The sequence below is a fragment of the Manis pentadactyla genome, chromosome 14 (genome assembly GCF_030020395.1).
Source record: "Manis pentadactyla isolate mManPen7 chromosome 14, mManPen7.hap1, whole genome shotgun sequence".
Lineage (NCBI taxonomy): Eukaryota > Metazoa > Chordata > Mammalia > Pholidota > Manidae > Manis > Manis pentadactyla.
This window is the reverse complement of record NC_080032.1, coordinates 22,686,660-22,699,881: the sequence shown is the minus strand read 5'-3', so window position 1 is coordinate 22,699,881 and position 13,222 is coordinate 22,686,660. Positions and strand designations below refer to the sequence as shown.

Sequence of the window (13,222 nt, the reverse complement as noted above, 5' to 3'; positions counted from 1 at the left end):
ATAACTACTGTTGATATTTTCCTCTACATTATTCCATGTTCTTTTCCCATTCATTTGCTAGTATGTCCGTATGTGTGTGTGTGTGTGTTTGCAAATGTATGGGAAAATTTTATATGTGTATGTATACAAAATTAGATTAAATTATATATACAGTTTTCCTCTTAATAATTTACATGGAATTCTTTCTGCTAAATTATTTATAGATCGATCTCATTCTTTTTTACAACTCTATATCATTCTTTTGGATGGATATGCCACATTTTATTTAAAAATTTCCCCATCTATTGACATTTAGTTTGCTTGAAAATTTTCACTATTTTAGGCAATGGTGAAGTAAACAGTCTTTGCTTTTATGCTCATTAAGTTACGAAAATTTCTCTGTGGAATGACTTCCTAGAAATGGAATTGCAAGGTTAGATGCTATTTAATCTTTATTTAAAATGTATATCTTTCTCCTTTTTGTAAACCTCTTCAAAAATAAAGTATAATTTAAGCCTCTGGCTCAGACTGTTGTATTTCAGCATCAGCCAATTGTCACTGGAGTTGTTTCACAACTACCTAATAACATATTTCTTGTTAATATATCATTCTAACATACGTGTTTTGAAAAAAAAAGAAGTATAATTTAAGTGAATGGGTTGCCATTGTTTAAAGGCTTAATCAACCAGAAATAGTACTTAACATTTTAATTCTCTTAATTTATTATGTAATGTTTTATGTGTTTTTTTCCCTTTAAATTACTATTTACTAGAAGAACTGACTAGATGGGAGGAGAGTATTTGATAATGGGTTTCATTCTGACTCCAACACTCTAAACTATATTATCTAATGTATTTAGATAGATATGTTAACTTATAATTTAGTTATATGATCAAATCAATTGAAGTAATATAAATTGAAACTAAATCATTATGTTGACCCTTAGGGAACAGTATACCAAAAATATTGCTGAACAAGAAAACCTTGGGAAGGTAAGAATGTATTATTTATTTTGTAAAATATGTGTAACTCAGGCTTTCAGTACATGGTTGTGACACTGTCACTCTTTTTAAAAGGTTACAGTACAGTTTTCAAGGGGAGATTGGATCCTTCTTAACTCCTGTCAAAGGTGATTCCTTAGGAGTTTAGTTTTATCAAAGTGAAAGCACATGGATTTTTGGAGAAAAAAATCTAGTTTTAAATAACAAAGAGTTCATGAGAAGGTTCTGCATAACAAACAATACCACATTTGTGATGAACTATAAGTTTTCAAATTCTCAGGTATCTCTGCTATAAGTATAAACTTATTCATTTATTTTATTTAATAAACACAAAACTCTTACTACAAGCCAGGCACTGGGCTAAGTGCTTTACAAACATTGATTCATTTAATACAAATAATTGAAAAACCTTACTTGAGATATTCAGCTCTCTCCCTTCTAGTCTTGTATGAAGGCTACTGAAAATAGGAGTGTGTGATTGAGTCTTGTTTTCTCGGTTCTCTAAACCACTCCTACTACACTATAAGTAAGTAATAGATAGTAAAGGAGGGCCTTCACAGTCAGCTTAAATAAACAATGATTTGATTGTTCTAGTTAACTTAAAGCAACACATTTTGATAGTCATTTTAAAGATACCAACTTTGTCATTTTCTTTTTTTTAGAAAGACCTGTATTTATTAAAACTCAGGACCAGTCATCAAGTAGGCAGGTTTCAGCCCTAAGTTTGTGGTTCCAGACAAACCCTTAACCACTTGGGAGTTTGCTTCCTCATATTTAAACCAAAATTGGTAGATTGTAAATTTAAAAATTAAACTATCTACGTGAGTTTTAAGATCATCTTCAATGACATTAAGTCCATGTTGCATAGTGAACACTAACCATGTTTCCCTACCCCATCATTTTATCTGTTTCTTATTTAATTCACTATTAAAAATTGAGGTTTCTTTTTTTTAAAGGTATAATTGATACACAATCTTATGAAGGTTTCACATAAGCAACATTGTAGTTACTACATTCACCCATATTATCAAGTCCCCCCAACATACCCCACTGAAGTCACTATCCATCAGCATATTAAGATGCTGTAGAGGCACTACTTGTCTTCTCTGTGCTATACTGCCTTCCCCATGCCCCCACTACATTATGTGTGCTGATCACAATACCCCTTAATCCCCTCCTCCCTCCCTCCCACACGCCATCCCTAACCCCTTTCCCTTTGGTAACCACTAGTCCCTTTTTGGAGTCTGTGAGTCTACTACTGCTTTTTTCCTTCAGTTTTGCTGTGTTGTTATACTTTACAAATGAGTGAAATCATTTGGTACTTGTCTTTCTCTGCCTAGCTTATTTCACTGAGCACAATACCCTCTAGCTCCATCCATGTTGTTGAAAATGGTAGGATTTGTTTTCTTCTTATGGCTGAATAGCATTCCATTGTGTATATGTACCACATCTTCTTTATCCATTCATCTACTAATGGACACTTAGGTTGCTTCCATTTCTTGGCTATTGTAAATAGTGCTGCGATAAACATAGGGGTGCATCTGTCTTTTTGAATCTGTGATCTTGTTTTCTTCAGGTAATTTCCTAGGAATGGAATTCCTGGGTCAAATGGTATTTCTGTTTTTAGTTTTTTGAGGAACCTCCATATTGCCTTCCACAATGGTTGAACTAATTTACATTCCCACTAACAGTGTAGGAGGGTTCCCCTTTCTCCACATTCTGGCCAGGATTTGTTGTTCCTTTTCTTTTGAATGTTGGCCTTCCTAACTGGTGTGAGGTGATAACTCATTGTGGTTTTAGTTTGCATTTCCATGATGATAAGCAGTATGGAGCATCTTTTCATGTGCCTGTTGGTCATCTGAATTTCTTCTTTGGAGAAGTGTCTGCTCAGTTCCTCTGCCCATTTTTTAATTGGGTTATTTGTCTTTTGGGTGTTGAGGCACCGGAGTTCTTTATATATTTTGGATGTCAACCCTTTATCGAATATGTCATTTACAAATATATTCTCCCATACTGTAGGATGCTTTTACGTTCTACTGATGGTGTCCTTTCTTGTACAGAAACTTTTTAGTTTGATGTAGTCCCATTTGTTCATTTTTGCTTTTGTTTCCCTTGCCCAAGGAGATGCATTCAGGAAAAAGTTGCTCATGTTTATATTCAAGAGAGTTTTGCCTGTTTCATGACTTATATTCAGGTCTTTTATTCATTTCGAGTTTACTTTTGTGTATGGAGTTAGACAGTAATCCAGTTTCATTCTCTTACATGTAGCTGTCCAGTTTTGCCAACACCAGTTGTTGAAGAGGCTGTCATTTCCCCATGGTATATCCATGGCTCCTTTATTGTATATTAATTGACCATATATGCTTGGGTTTATATCTGGGCTCTCTAGTCTGTTCCATTGGTCTATGGGTCTATTCTTGTGTCAGTGCCAGTACAAAATTGTCCTGATTACTGTGGCTTTGTAGTAGAGCTTGAAGTCAGGGAGCATAATTCCTCCTGCTTTATTCTTCCTTCTCAGGATTGCTTTGGCTATTTGGGGTCTTTTGTGGTTCCATATGAATTTTAGAAGTATTTGCTCTAGTTTGTTGAAGAATGCTGGTATTTTTATAGGGATTGCATTGAATCTGTAGACTGCTTTAGGCAGGATGGCCATTTTGACAATATTAATTCTTCCTATCCATGAGTGTGGGATGTGTTTCCATTTATTGGTATCTTCTTTAATTTCTCTCATGATTGTCTTGTAGTTTTCAGAGTATAGGTCTTTCACTTCCTTGGTTAGGTTTATTCCTAGGTATTTTATTCTTTTTGATGCAATTGTGAATGAAATTGTTTTCCTGATTCCTCTTTCTGCTAGTTCATTGTTAGTATATAGGAGTGCAACAGATTTCTGTGTATTAATTTTGTATCCCGCAACATTACTGAATTCAGATATTAGTTCTAGTAGTTTTAGAGTGGATTCTTTAGGGTTTTTTATATACAATATCATGTCATCTGCAAACTGTGACAGTTTAACTTCTTCCTTACCGATCTGGATGCCTTTATTTCTTTGTGTTCTCTGATTGCTATGGCTAGGACCTCCAGTACTATGTTGAATTAAAGTGGGGAGAGTGGGCATCCTTGTCCTGTTCCCGATTTTAAAGGAAAAGCTTTCAGCTTCTCACTGTTAAGTGTAATGTTGGCTGTGGGTTTGTCATATATGGCCTTAATTATGTTGAGGTACTTGCCCTCTATACCCATTTTGTTGAGAGTTTTTATCATGAATGGATGTTGAATTTTGTCAAATGGTTTTTCATCATCTATGGAGATGATCATGTGGTTTTTGTCCTTCTTTTTGTTCATGTGGTGGATGATGTTGATGGATTTTCAAGTATTATACCATCCTTGCATCCCTGGAATAAATCCCACTTGATCAGGATGGATGATCTTTTTGATGTATTTTTTAATTCAGTTTGCAAATATTTTGTTGACTATTTTTGCATCTATGTTCATCAGGGATATTGGTCTAAAATATTCTTTTTTTGTGGTGTCTTTGCCTGGTTTTGGTATTAGAGTTATGCTGGCTTCAGAGAATGAGTTTGGAAATATTCCCTCCTCTTCTACTTTTTGGGAAACTTTAAGGAGAATGGGTATTAGGTCTTCACTAAATGTTTCATAAAATTCAGAGGTGAAGCCATCTGGTCTGGGAGTTTTGTTTTTAGGTAGTTTTTTGATTACCAATTCAATTTCATTGCTGGTAATTGGTCTGTTCAGATTTTCTGTTTCTTTCTAGGTCAGCCTTGGAAGATTGTATTATTCTAGAAAGTTGTCCATCTCTTCTAGATTATCCAATTTGTTAGCATATAATTTTTCATGGTACTCTCTAATAATTCTTTGTATTTCTGTGGTATCCATAGTGATTTTTCCTTTTTCATTTCTGATTCTGTTTATGTGTAGGGACTCTCTTTTTTTTTTGATCATTCTGGCTAGAGATTTATCTTTTTTGTTTATTTTGTCAAAGAACCAGCTCCTGGTTTCATTAATTATTTTTATTGTTTTATTCTTCTCAATTTTATTTATTTATTCTCTGATCTTAATTATGTCCCTCCTTCTACTGACTTGGGCCTCATTTGTTCTTCTTTTTCTAGTTTCATTAATTGTGAGTTTAGACTGTTCATTTGGGATTGTTCTTCTTTCTTGAGATAAGCCTATATTGCTATGTACTTTCCTGTTACAGTTGCCTTCACTGCGTCCTACAGAAGTTGGGGTATCAGGCTGCTCTTTTCATTTGTCTCCATATGTTGCTTGATCTCTGTTTTTATTTTGTCATTGATCCATTGATTATTTAGGAGCATGTTGTTAAGCCTCCATGTGTTTGTGAGCCTTTTTGTTTTCTTTGTACAATTTATTTATATTTTTATACCTTTGTGATCTGAGAAGTTGGTTGGTAGAATTTCAATCTTTTTGAATTTACTGAGGCTCTTTTTGTGCCCTAGTATGTGGTCTCTTCTTGAAAATGTTCTATGTGCACTTGAGAAGAATGTATATCCTGCTGCTTTGGGGTGTAGAGTTCTGTAGATGTCTGTTAGGTCCATCTGTTCTAGTGTGCTGTTCAGTGTCTCTGTGTCCTTACTTATTTTCTGTCTGGTTGATCTGTCCTTTGGAGTGAGTGGTGTGTTGAAGTCTCCAAGAATGAATGCATCGCATTCTATTTCTTCCTTTAATTGTGTTAGTATTTGTTTCTCATATGTCAGTGCTCCTGTATTGGGTGCATATGTATTTATAATTGTTATATCCTCTTGTTGAACTGCCCCCTTTATCATTTTGTAATGTCCTTCTTTATCTCTTGTTACTTTCTTTGTTTTGAAGTCTATTTTGTCTGGTACAAGTACTGCAACACCTGCTTTTTTCTCCCTATTGTTTGCATGAAATATCTTTTTCCATCCCTTCACTTTTAGTTTCTGTATGTCTTTGGGTTTGAGGTGAGTCTCTTGTAAGCAACATATAGATGGGTCTTGCTTTTTTATCCATTCTATTACTCTGTCTTTTGATAGGTACATTCAGTCCGTTTACCTTTAGGGTGATTATCGGTAGATATGTACTTATTGCCATTGCAGGCTTTGGATTCGTGGTTACCAAAGGTTCAAGGGTAGCTTCTTTACTATCAACCATCTAACTTACCTCTCTTATTAAGCTATTATAAACACAGTCTGATGATTCTTTATATCTCTCCCTTCTTATTCCTCCTTCATTCTTCATATGTTAGGTGTTTTATTCTGTCCTCTTTTGTGTTTCCTTTGACTACTTTTGTGGATAGTTGATTTTATTTTTTGCCTTTAGTTAGTATTTGGTTGGTCTGCTTTCTTTGCTGTGATTTTATTTTCTCTGGTGACATCTATTTAGTCTTAGGAGTGCTTCCATCTAGAGCAGTTGCTTTAAAATACCCTGTAGAGGTGGTTTGTGGGAGGCAAATTCCCACAACTTTTGCTTGTCTGGAAATTGTTTAATCCCTCCTTCAAATTTGAATGATAATCGTGTGGATATATTCTTGGTTCAAGGCCCTGCTGTTTCATTGCATTAAATATATCATGCCATTCTCTTCTGGCCTGTAAAGTTTCTGTTGAGAAGTCTGATGATAGCCTGGTGGGTTTTCCTTTGTAGATGATCTTTTTTCTCTCTCTGGCTGCCTTTAATACCCTGTCCTTGTCTTTGACCTTTCCATTTTAATTATTATATGTCTTGGTGTTGTCCTCCTTGGGTCTCTTGTGTTGGGAGATCTGTTGGCTTCCATGATCTGAGAGACTATTTCCTTCCCCAGCTTGGGGAAGTTTTCAGCAATTATTTCTTCAAAGACACTTTCTATCCCTTTTTCTCTCTTCTTCTTCTTCTGGTACCCCTATAATGCAAATATTGTTCCATTTGGATTGGTCACACAGTTCTCTTAATATTCTTTCATTCCTAGAGGTACTTTTATCTCTCTCTGCCTCAGCTTCCCTGTATTCCTGTTCTCTGATTTCTATTCCATTAATAGTCTCTTGCCCCTCATCCAGTCTGCTTTTAAGACCTTCTATTGATTGTTTCATTTCTGTTATCTCCCTCCGAATTTCATCCCTTAGCTCTTGCATATTTCTCTGCAGGTCCATCAGCATGGTTATGACTTTTATTTTGAATTCTTTTTCAGGAAGATTGGTTACATCTATCTCACCAGGCCCTCTCTCTGGGGTTGTCTGAGTGAGTTTTGACTGGACCTGGTTCTGCCTTTTCATGGCGATAGAAGTGGTCACAGGCAATAGAAGTGGTTGCAGGCGATAGAAGTCATCACAGGCAATAGAAGTGTGTCATCTGGGAGAACAAAGTCCCTTCCTGCTTGTTGGTCACCTTGCTCTTCTCTGCTGTCTGTGCCAGTTACCCGCACACTGGAGGGCTGTCTCTGAGACAATCTCCTGAGCTGCTGGAGGCAGGGCTGCCCTCAGGCTAGCCTTAGGCACTGCGGGGGTCGCAGCTGCGCCGGGTGTATTCTCCTGCGAGAACAGTGCCCCTTCATGCCTTCTGGACCTTGCTCCTTCTTCCACTGCCTTTGCCGGTTACCTGCACACTGGAAGCAGACTCTGGGACAATCTCCTGAGCTGCCATGGGCAGGACCACCCTCGGGATAGCCCAGCGCACTGCGGGGTTGGCAGACACATCCGGTGTGTTCTCCTGCAAGAACAGTGCCCCTTCGTACCTTCCAGACCTTGCTCTGGCTTCTTCCATCTGTCCCAGTTAGCTGCGTGCTGCGAGGAGACTCTGTGTGGTTGCTGTGGGTGGGGCTGTTCCCCAGCTGCTCCGCAGCTGTGGCAGGTCAGCCCGTCTGCTTGCAGCACCAGCGGGGGGTGGGAGGGAATGAATGGCAGGCTGCTTATTGCCATGAGGGGCTTCGGGGCTACTTTACCCCCAGGGGGTTAGGAGGCCCGAAGTTCCTCAAGATTCCCAGCCTGCTGGGCTGAGTGTGCTGGGATGATTTTGTCCAGCTGCTGAGCCCTTGTCCCTCCAAGACTTCCAAAAAGCGCCTGCTTTTCTTTTGTCCCAGGGGAGCTGCCTGTGGGGACCTGCTTGCAGTCTCCATCTCGGATTTTACTTTTACTTTTCTCTAATATCCAGTACACCATGCAATGTGTGTCTGTGCTCCTGGTGCAGATTACTAGGGCTGGTTATTTAGTAGTCCTGTGCTTCCTCTCCCTCCCTACTCTGACTCTTTTCCTCCCGCCAGTGAGCTGGGGTGGGGGGAGTGCCTGGGTCGCACCGGTCACAGCTTTGTATCTTACCCCCTTTGTGAGATGCTGAGTTCTCGCAGATGTAGATGTAGTCTGGCTGTTTTACTGTATCTTCCAGTCTCTCTTTTGGGAATAGTTATATTTGTTGTATTTTCAAAAATATATAGGGTTTTGGAAGGAGATTTCCACTGCCCTACTCACGCCACCATCTTGAGCCCCTCTCTGGAAGAGGAAGCCCCACCCATACTTTTTATGATGGAAAATTTCAAGCTTGTATAAAAACTAGAGGAAATACATAATGAACTCATATGTATCCATCACCCAGCTTCAATAATTAAACTCATGATCAGTCTTGTTTTATCTATAGTCCTACTCATTTCCCACCCTAAGTCATTTTGAGGCAAATCTCAGAGATCTTATTACTTTATCTGGTTGTGTTTCAGTTTGTATCATGAAGACTCTTTTTGAACGTAACTATATTACCATTATAATGCCAAAATAATTTAACAATAATGGCATAAAACCCACTACCCAGTCAGTGTTCAAACTCACCACTTGTCTCATAATTTTTAATGGTTTATTTGTTCAAATCAAGATCCTAACAAGAGTCCATACATTGCTATTAGTTAATATATCTCTTAAGTCTCTTTTTCTCTAGGTTATGCCTCCATCTTTTTTCCTTAAAATTTATGCACTTGTCCTGATGGATTTCCAATATCATGAACTTTGCTGATGGCATCCCTGTGGTGTCAGCATGTTCTTCTATCCCCAATATGTTCTATGGATTGGTAGTTAGATCTAGAGTTAACTACCTTAGTTAAATACAAATTGATATTGAGGAAGCATACATCATAGGTAGTAGTATGTACTTCTGTCAAGAGACTCTCTGTAGTATAAGCAGCCATTGAAAATCACTTCCTAGAGCCATTAATTCATTAGAGATTGCAAAATGGTGACATTCTAGTTTTGTTCTTTCTTTTTCATTTCTTGGCTGGAATAATTCTATAAACAGCAACTTCTTAACAACTGTTTAAATACCCTAAGGTACAGTTCATATAAGAAAGGCAGAGTAACCGCTTGATTGTCAAAATGATGACTTAGTTCTTTATCATCCTTCAGAAACATCTTTATGACTCCTAGATTTAACATATTTTATGTGTTTCAATTTATTGCAATTATTATTCCTATCAGTGCTCAAATTGCCCCATGTTTGGCCAGTGGAAACTTCTTCAAGTCAGCTCCTGAAACCTTTTGAAACAATCCTGCTAGACTTTGATGGCTTATTTTTTGGTATGACAAAATGTTCCAGGCACATCCTCTATGCTTACTGTTTCAAATCTGGAATGAGCCATTCCTGTAAAACTGTTCACCTTTCTTTCAGTATGATTTGTAAATAAATGTCTTTTATATTAATGTGAGTAAGTAAGAAATAAAGGGAAACCTTAAAGCCGATTCTTCCATTTCATCAGAGAAATAGGGAGTTCTAGGCACCTTATTCCATTTATGGGATAACATACCATACTCAAAAGGAAAAAAAGGAAATAATTTCATGTTTGAAAACATGTATTGAAATTAACTTGTAAACATTCATATATAAAGTATATTTTAACTAAAGATTTTTGGGGGTTAGAATTTAATATGATTGTCACTAATTGGCTTTCATCCAGACATTTCATACATTAAGTGACATACTTTTTCATATGAAAACAGTCCTCTATTTCTTTTGTTTTGCAAAGTATATGGATGGATGCTGTGTAGAGAAATATTTCTTGAACTTAGAATCCTTTTAAAGACCCAAACTTATTTGCTAAATCTGACTAATGATTATTCTTTCTCCTTCTAGTATAGTTAAGTTTTACTGCAGGATCTTTGGGAAAAGTGGTAGCAGCAGTCTGACATCAAGTATATTTCAGCAAGATGAGCTCATTCCCAATTGTCATGCTATGTCATTTCAGAAAGAAAGCTCCTCAATCCTCTTCACTCCTAGAGTAGATTTAAAGTTCCAAAGCAAACACAGAACAAATCTAGCCTTCCAAAGTAATGGTAGCCTAAGCCTTCCAAACCAGCATAAACTGGATAGCCACAGATCTCCTCAAGCCAACTGAGCTTCTGAAATTAGACCTATCTATAGCGCCACAATTCACACTATCATATATTGATGTATTGTACTGAAAGTTGCAATTTGCCCTCTACCATATCACCTCCCTATTTAAAGAACAATGAAATCTGTGACAAGTGTATTTTGTACATTGCAGCTGTCAACAAAATAAATCTGTATTAAGCAATGGTAACATTAAAAATATATACTAAAGTTACTTGTATTCATAAAGTTAAGGTTTCAAACACACATAGTTATGAAGCAAATTAAATTTAATATTTCTCACACAGACAGTGCCCACATCCTGTCTTTGGTTCTTTAAATAACTTTTATAGGTTGTTAGGATTTTTGACAAGGAAATTATTCTAATAATATAAGAAAAGTTACAGTTTAAGTAGTACCTTAATCTTAAAGTCATGCCCAGAACTCTTAAAATTCTTGATCTGACTTACTACTTTTGCTTTAGTTTGTGAGGATAAAAATATTTGTTGTAGGATATTTTATTTGTAACATAAACTTAAATAGATGTTTTTGCATGCCAGGTATTGTGTCAAAGATTTACAGATTATATTTAAATTATATTTTCTTAATTCTGTTTTGTTTCCCATTACTGTTTGCTATTAACTTTGCTTCATTAGCCATAGTTTAAGAGGGCAGTCTTTAGTAAGTAGTTTGAACCTGATTCTCAGCTTAGTTTAGCCTCTTATTTGGGCAAGTATCACCAACCATCCTTCTCCTTTGTGTCCTCATATCAACTATTAGATCAGCCATATGCTAAAAGAGGAAAAGATGGGAATGCTATGTAATCTGTTTGTGTCTTTGCTTGTTTTTCTGTCCTTGGTGATTTCTCACACTTGTGTCAGTGTCTGTGTTTCTGTCATGCTGTGTTTCCTTATGTGTGCACTGTCATCTTCCCTGTTACTCTTCATTTCCTTCCCTCCTGCCTTCCCACCTTTCCTCTCATTGTCTCTAAGTGCTTCCCCTCCTTTCAGTCGCCCTTCCTCAATTTGCTATAATGTAAAACCAAAGTATATTTTTGCAATTTATTGAAAATTGTTCTTATTCTGTGTATAATTTTAGAGTCTGAGTAGAACAGTTTTTGGCAGGTGGAACTATATAGGCTATTAGTAACAAAAACAATTCTGATAAGGATTTGGGCCTATTTAATAGTGTACTTAAAAAAAAATTGCCAGACTTTCTCCCTGAGGAATATATGCATACAATTGATTTATTTAGGGATATGTAGAGCATACACTGATTAAAGAAAGAATATAGTATTAAATAACATATAACACATGATAGTTTATCAAGTATTTCCATATCTATTATGCTGTGTGAAAAAATCATTTTATAAAGCAAACACTTTTGCAGTTAGGCCCTGTTATTAGCCTTAATTGACAATTAAGAAAACTGAGGCCCAGAGAAATTGTCTTATTGAAAGCTGGTGACAAAGCCAAAATTGAAACTCAAGTCTTCTGACCTCCAAAATCTGCATTCCTTTTTCTACACCATGATATTTTTCACTTTCCTGATTCCCTTTATTTTTTACCCTCCCTTTCTTTACAATTTTCTGTTCCTTTTAATTTCAGGTTTCCTATCATAAACTTAATAAACTTTTATATTCTTAATTTTCACACATCATAGGAGAACCTGGTTTAGTAAACTATTATTCATCAAATGTACAAAGCATACCATATTCTTCTGATTATAGCAATAGAAATAAGTCCCTGTAACTGAGATTTAATTATTCTTTTCATTTTATGATAGAAACTCCGCGAAGAACAAAAAGCTGTCCGAGAAAGTCATGGTCCAAAAATGAAACAAGTAAAAATGTGGCGTGATTTTGAGCAATTGATGGAATGTAAGAAACAGGGCTTTCTGAAACAACAAAGCCAAACTTCCATTGGTCAGGTAATTCAGGAGGGAGGAGAGGACCGGCTGATACTCTGAATTCTTGTGTCATCATTGGATTTAAGTTGATACTACTAGCTATAAGCGTAATCCTATGATGTATTTCTTTTCTTGAAAGTGATTTATACAAAATTTTGTGTTCTGATAGTCATTCCCTGTTAAGTTTTCTTGGGAATGTTAAGGTAGATTTAGATTTTAAACTTTTTAATATGAAAATGAGGCTTCTACTGTCTTGCTTAGTTTAGACATCAGTGGTGGTGTCTGAGTTTTATGAGACAGGAGACTTAAGTTTATTATCTGTAAATGTAAACATATGTCCATTAAGAAATATGTAGTTTTTAAAAACTATAATAACCCAATCGCTTAATGTTTTTCTTAATCTTTTTTTAACTTTAGAGGAATCTTTTACGAACTAATATCTCTTGTTTTGAAGAAACATTTATCTGAAGTTCAGCAATTCCTACAGTTTCACTTCAATTTCTTTTTCTTCTGTAAAATTCAAGAAAACATAATATTTTGAGTAACATACTTGTTCTATTTGTGCTATTTAAAGGCAAATAAAACTTGGTGCACATATCATGGCTATTTATTAATTATAAAGTTGTGTCAGATTTATTCTTTTTTAAGTAAGTATTCATAGTACAGTATTGTATTAAATTTAAGGATTATTAAATATTTTCACCAAAAATCTAATACAGTACTTAGGTCTTAGGTCTAGCTGCCCTTCACAAAAACAGCATTTTATTCCCCAAAGGGAAGTCTACTTGAAAGATTATTAGGCCTAGTGATTAGTATTTTTAGCCTTCACTATTTTTTAATACTCTTCTCTTAATTTTAAAAATTGTTAACAGATACTCCAAGGAATGCTTATAGTTGTGATTTGATTATTGTTTGCCATCTTTATTCCACACAGAAAGAGTATATGGTTTAAACAGTAGGGCAGTTCCAAAATTACTTTATTAACTGAACCAGAACATCATTATTACTTCAAGAAAAGCAAATTG

At 35.9% G+C, this 13,222-nt stretch overlaps 1 protein-coding gene across 9 annotated transcripts in view; it reads left to right on the top strand.

Annotated features, from left to right (window-relative positions):
• The window catches only part of IFT81 (intraflagellar transport 81), a 192,928-nt gene extending 180,065 nt beyond the window's left edge, over positions 1–12,863 (top strand). For all 9 annotated transcript variants that reach the window (XM_036929264.2, XM_036929260.2, XM_036929255.2 and 6 more), the window contains 2 exons: positions 926–971; positions 12,075–12,863. In XM_036929264.2, the coding sequence (XP_036785159.2) occupies positions 926–971; positions 12,075–12,257 (229 nt within the window). In that variant the 3' untranslated portion in view covers positions 12,258–12,863. The remainder of the gene's footprint in view (positions 1–925; positions 972–12,074) is intronic.
• Positions 12,864–13,222: the final 359 nt, after the last annotated feature.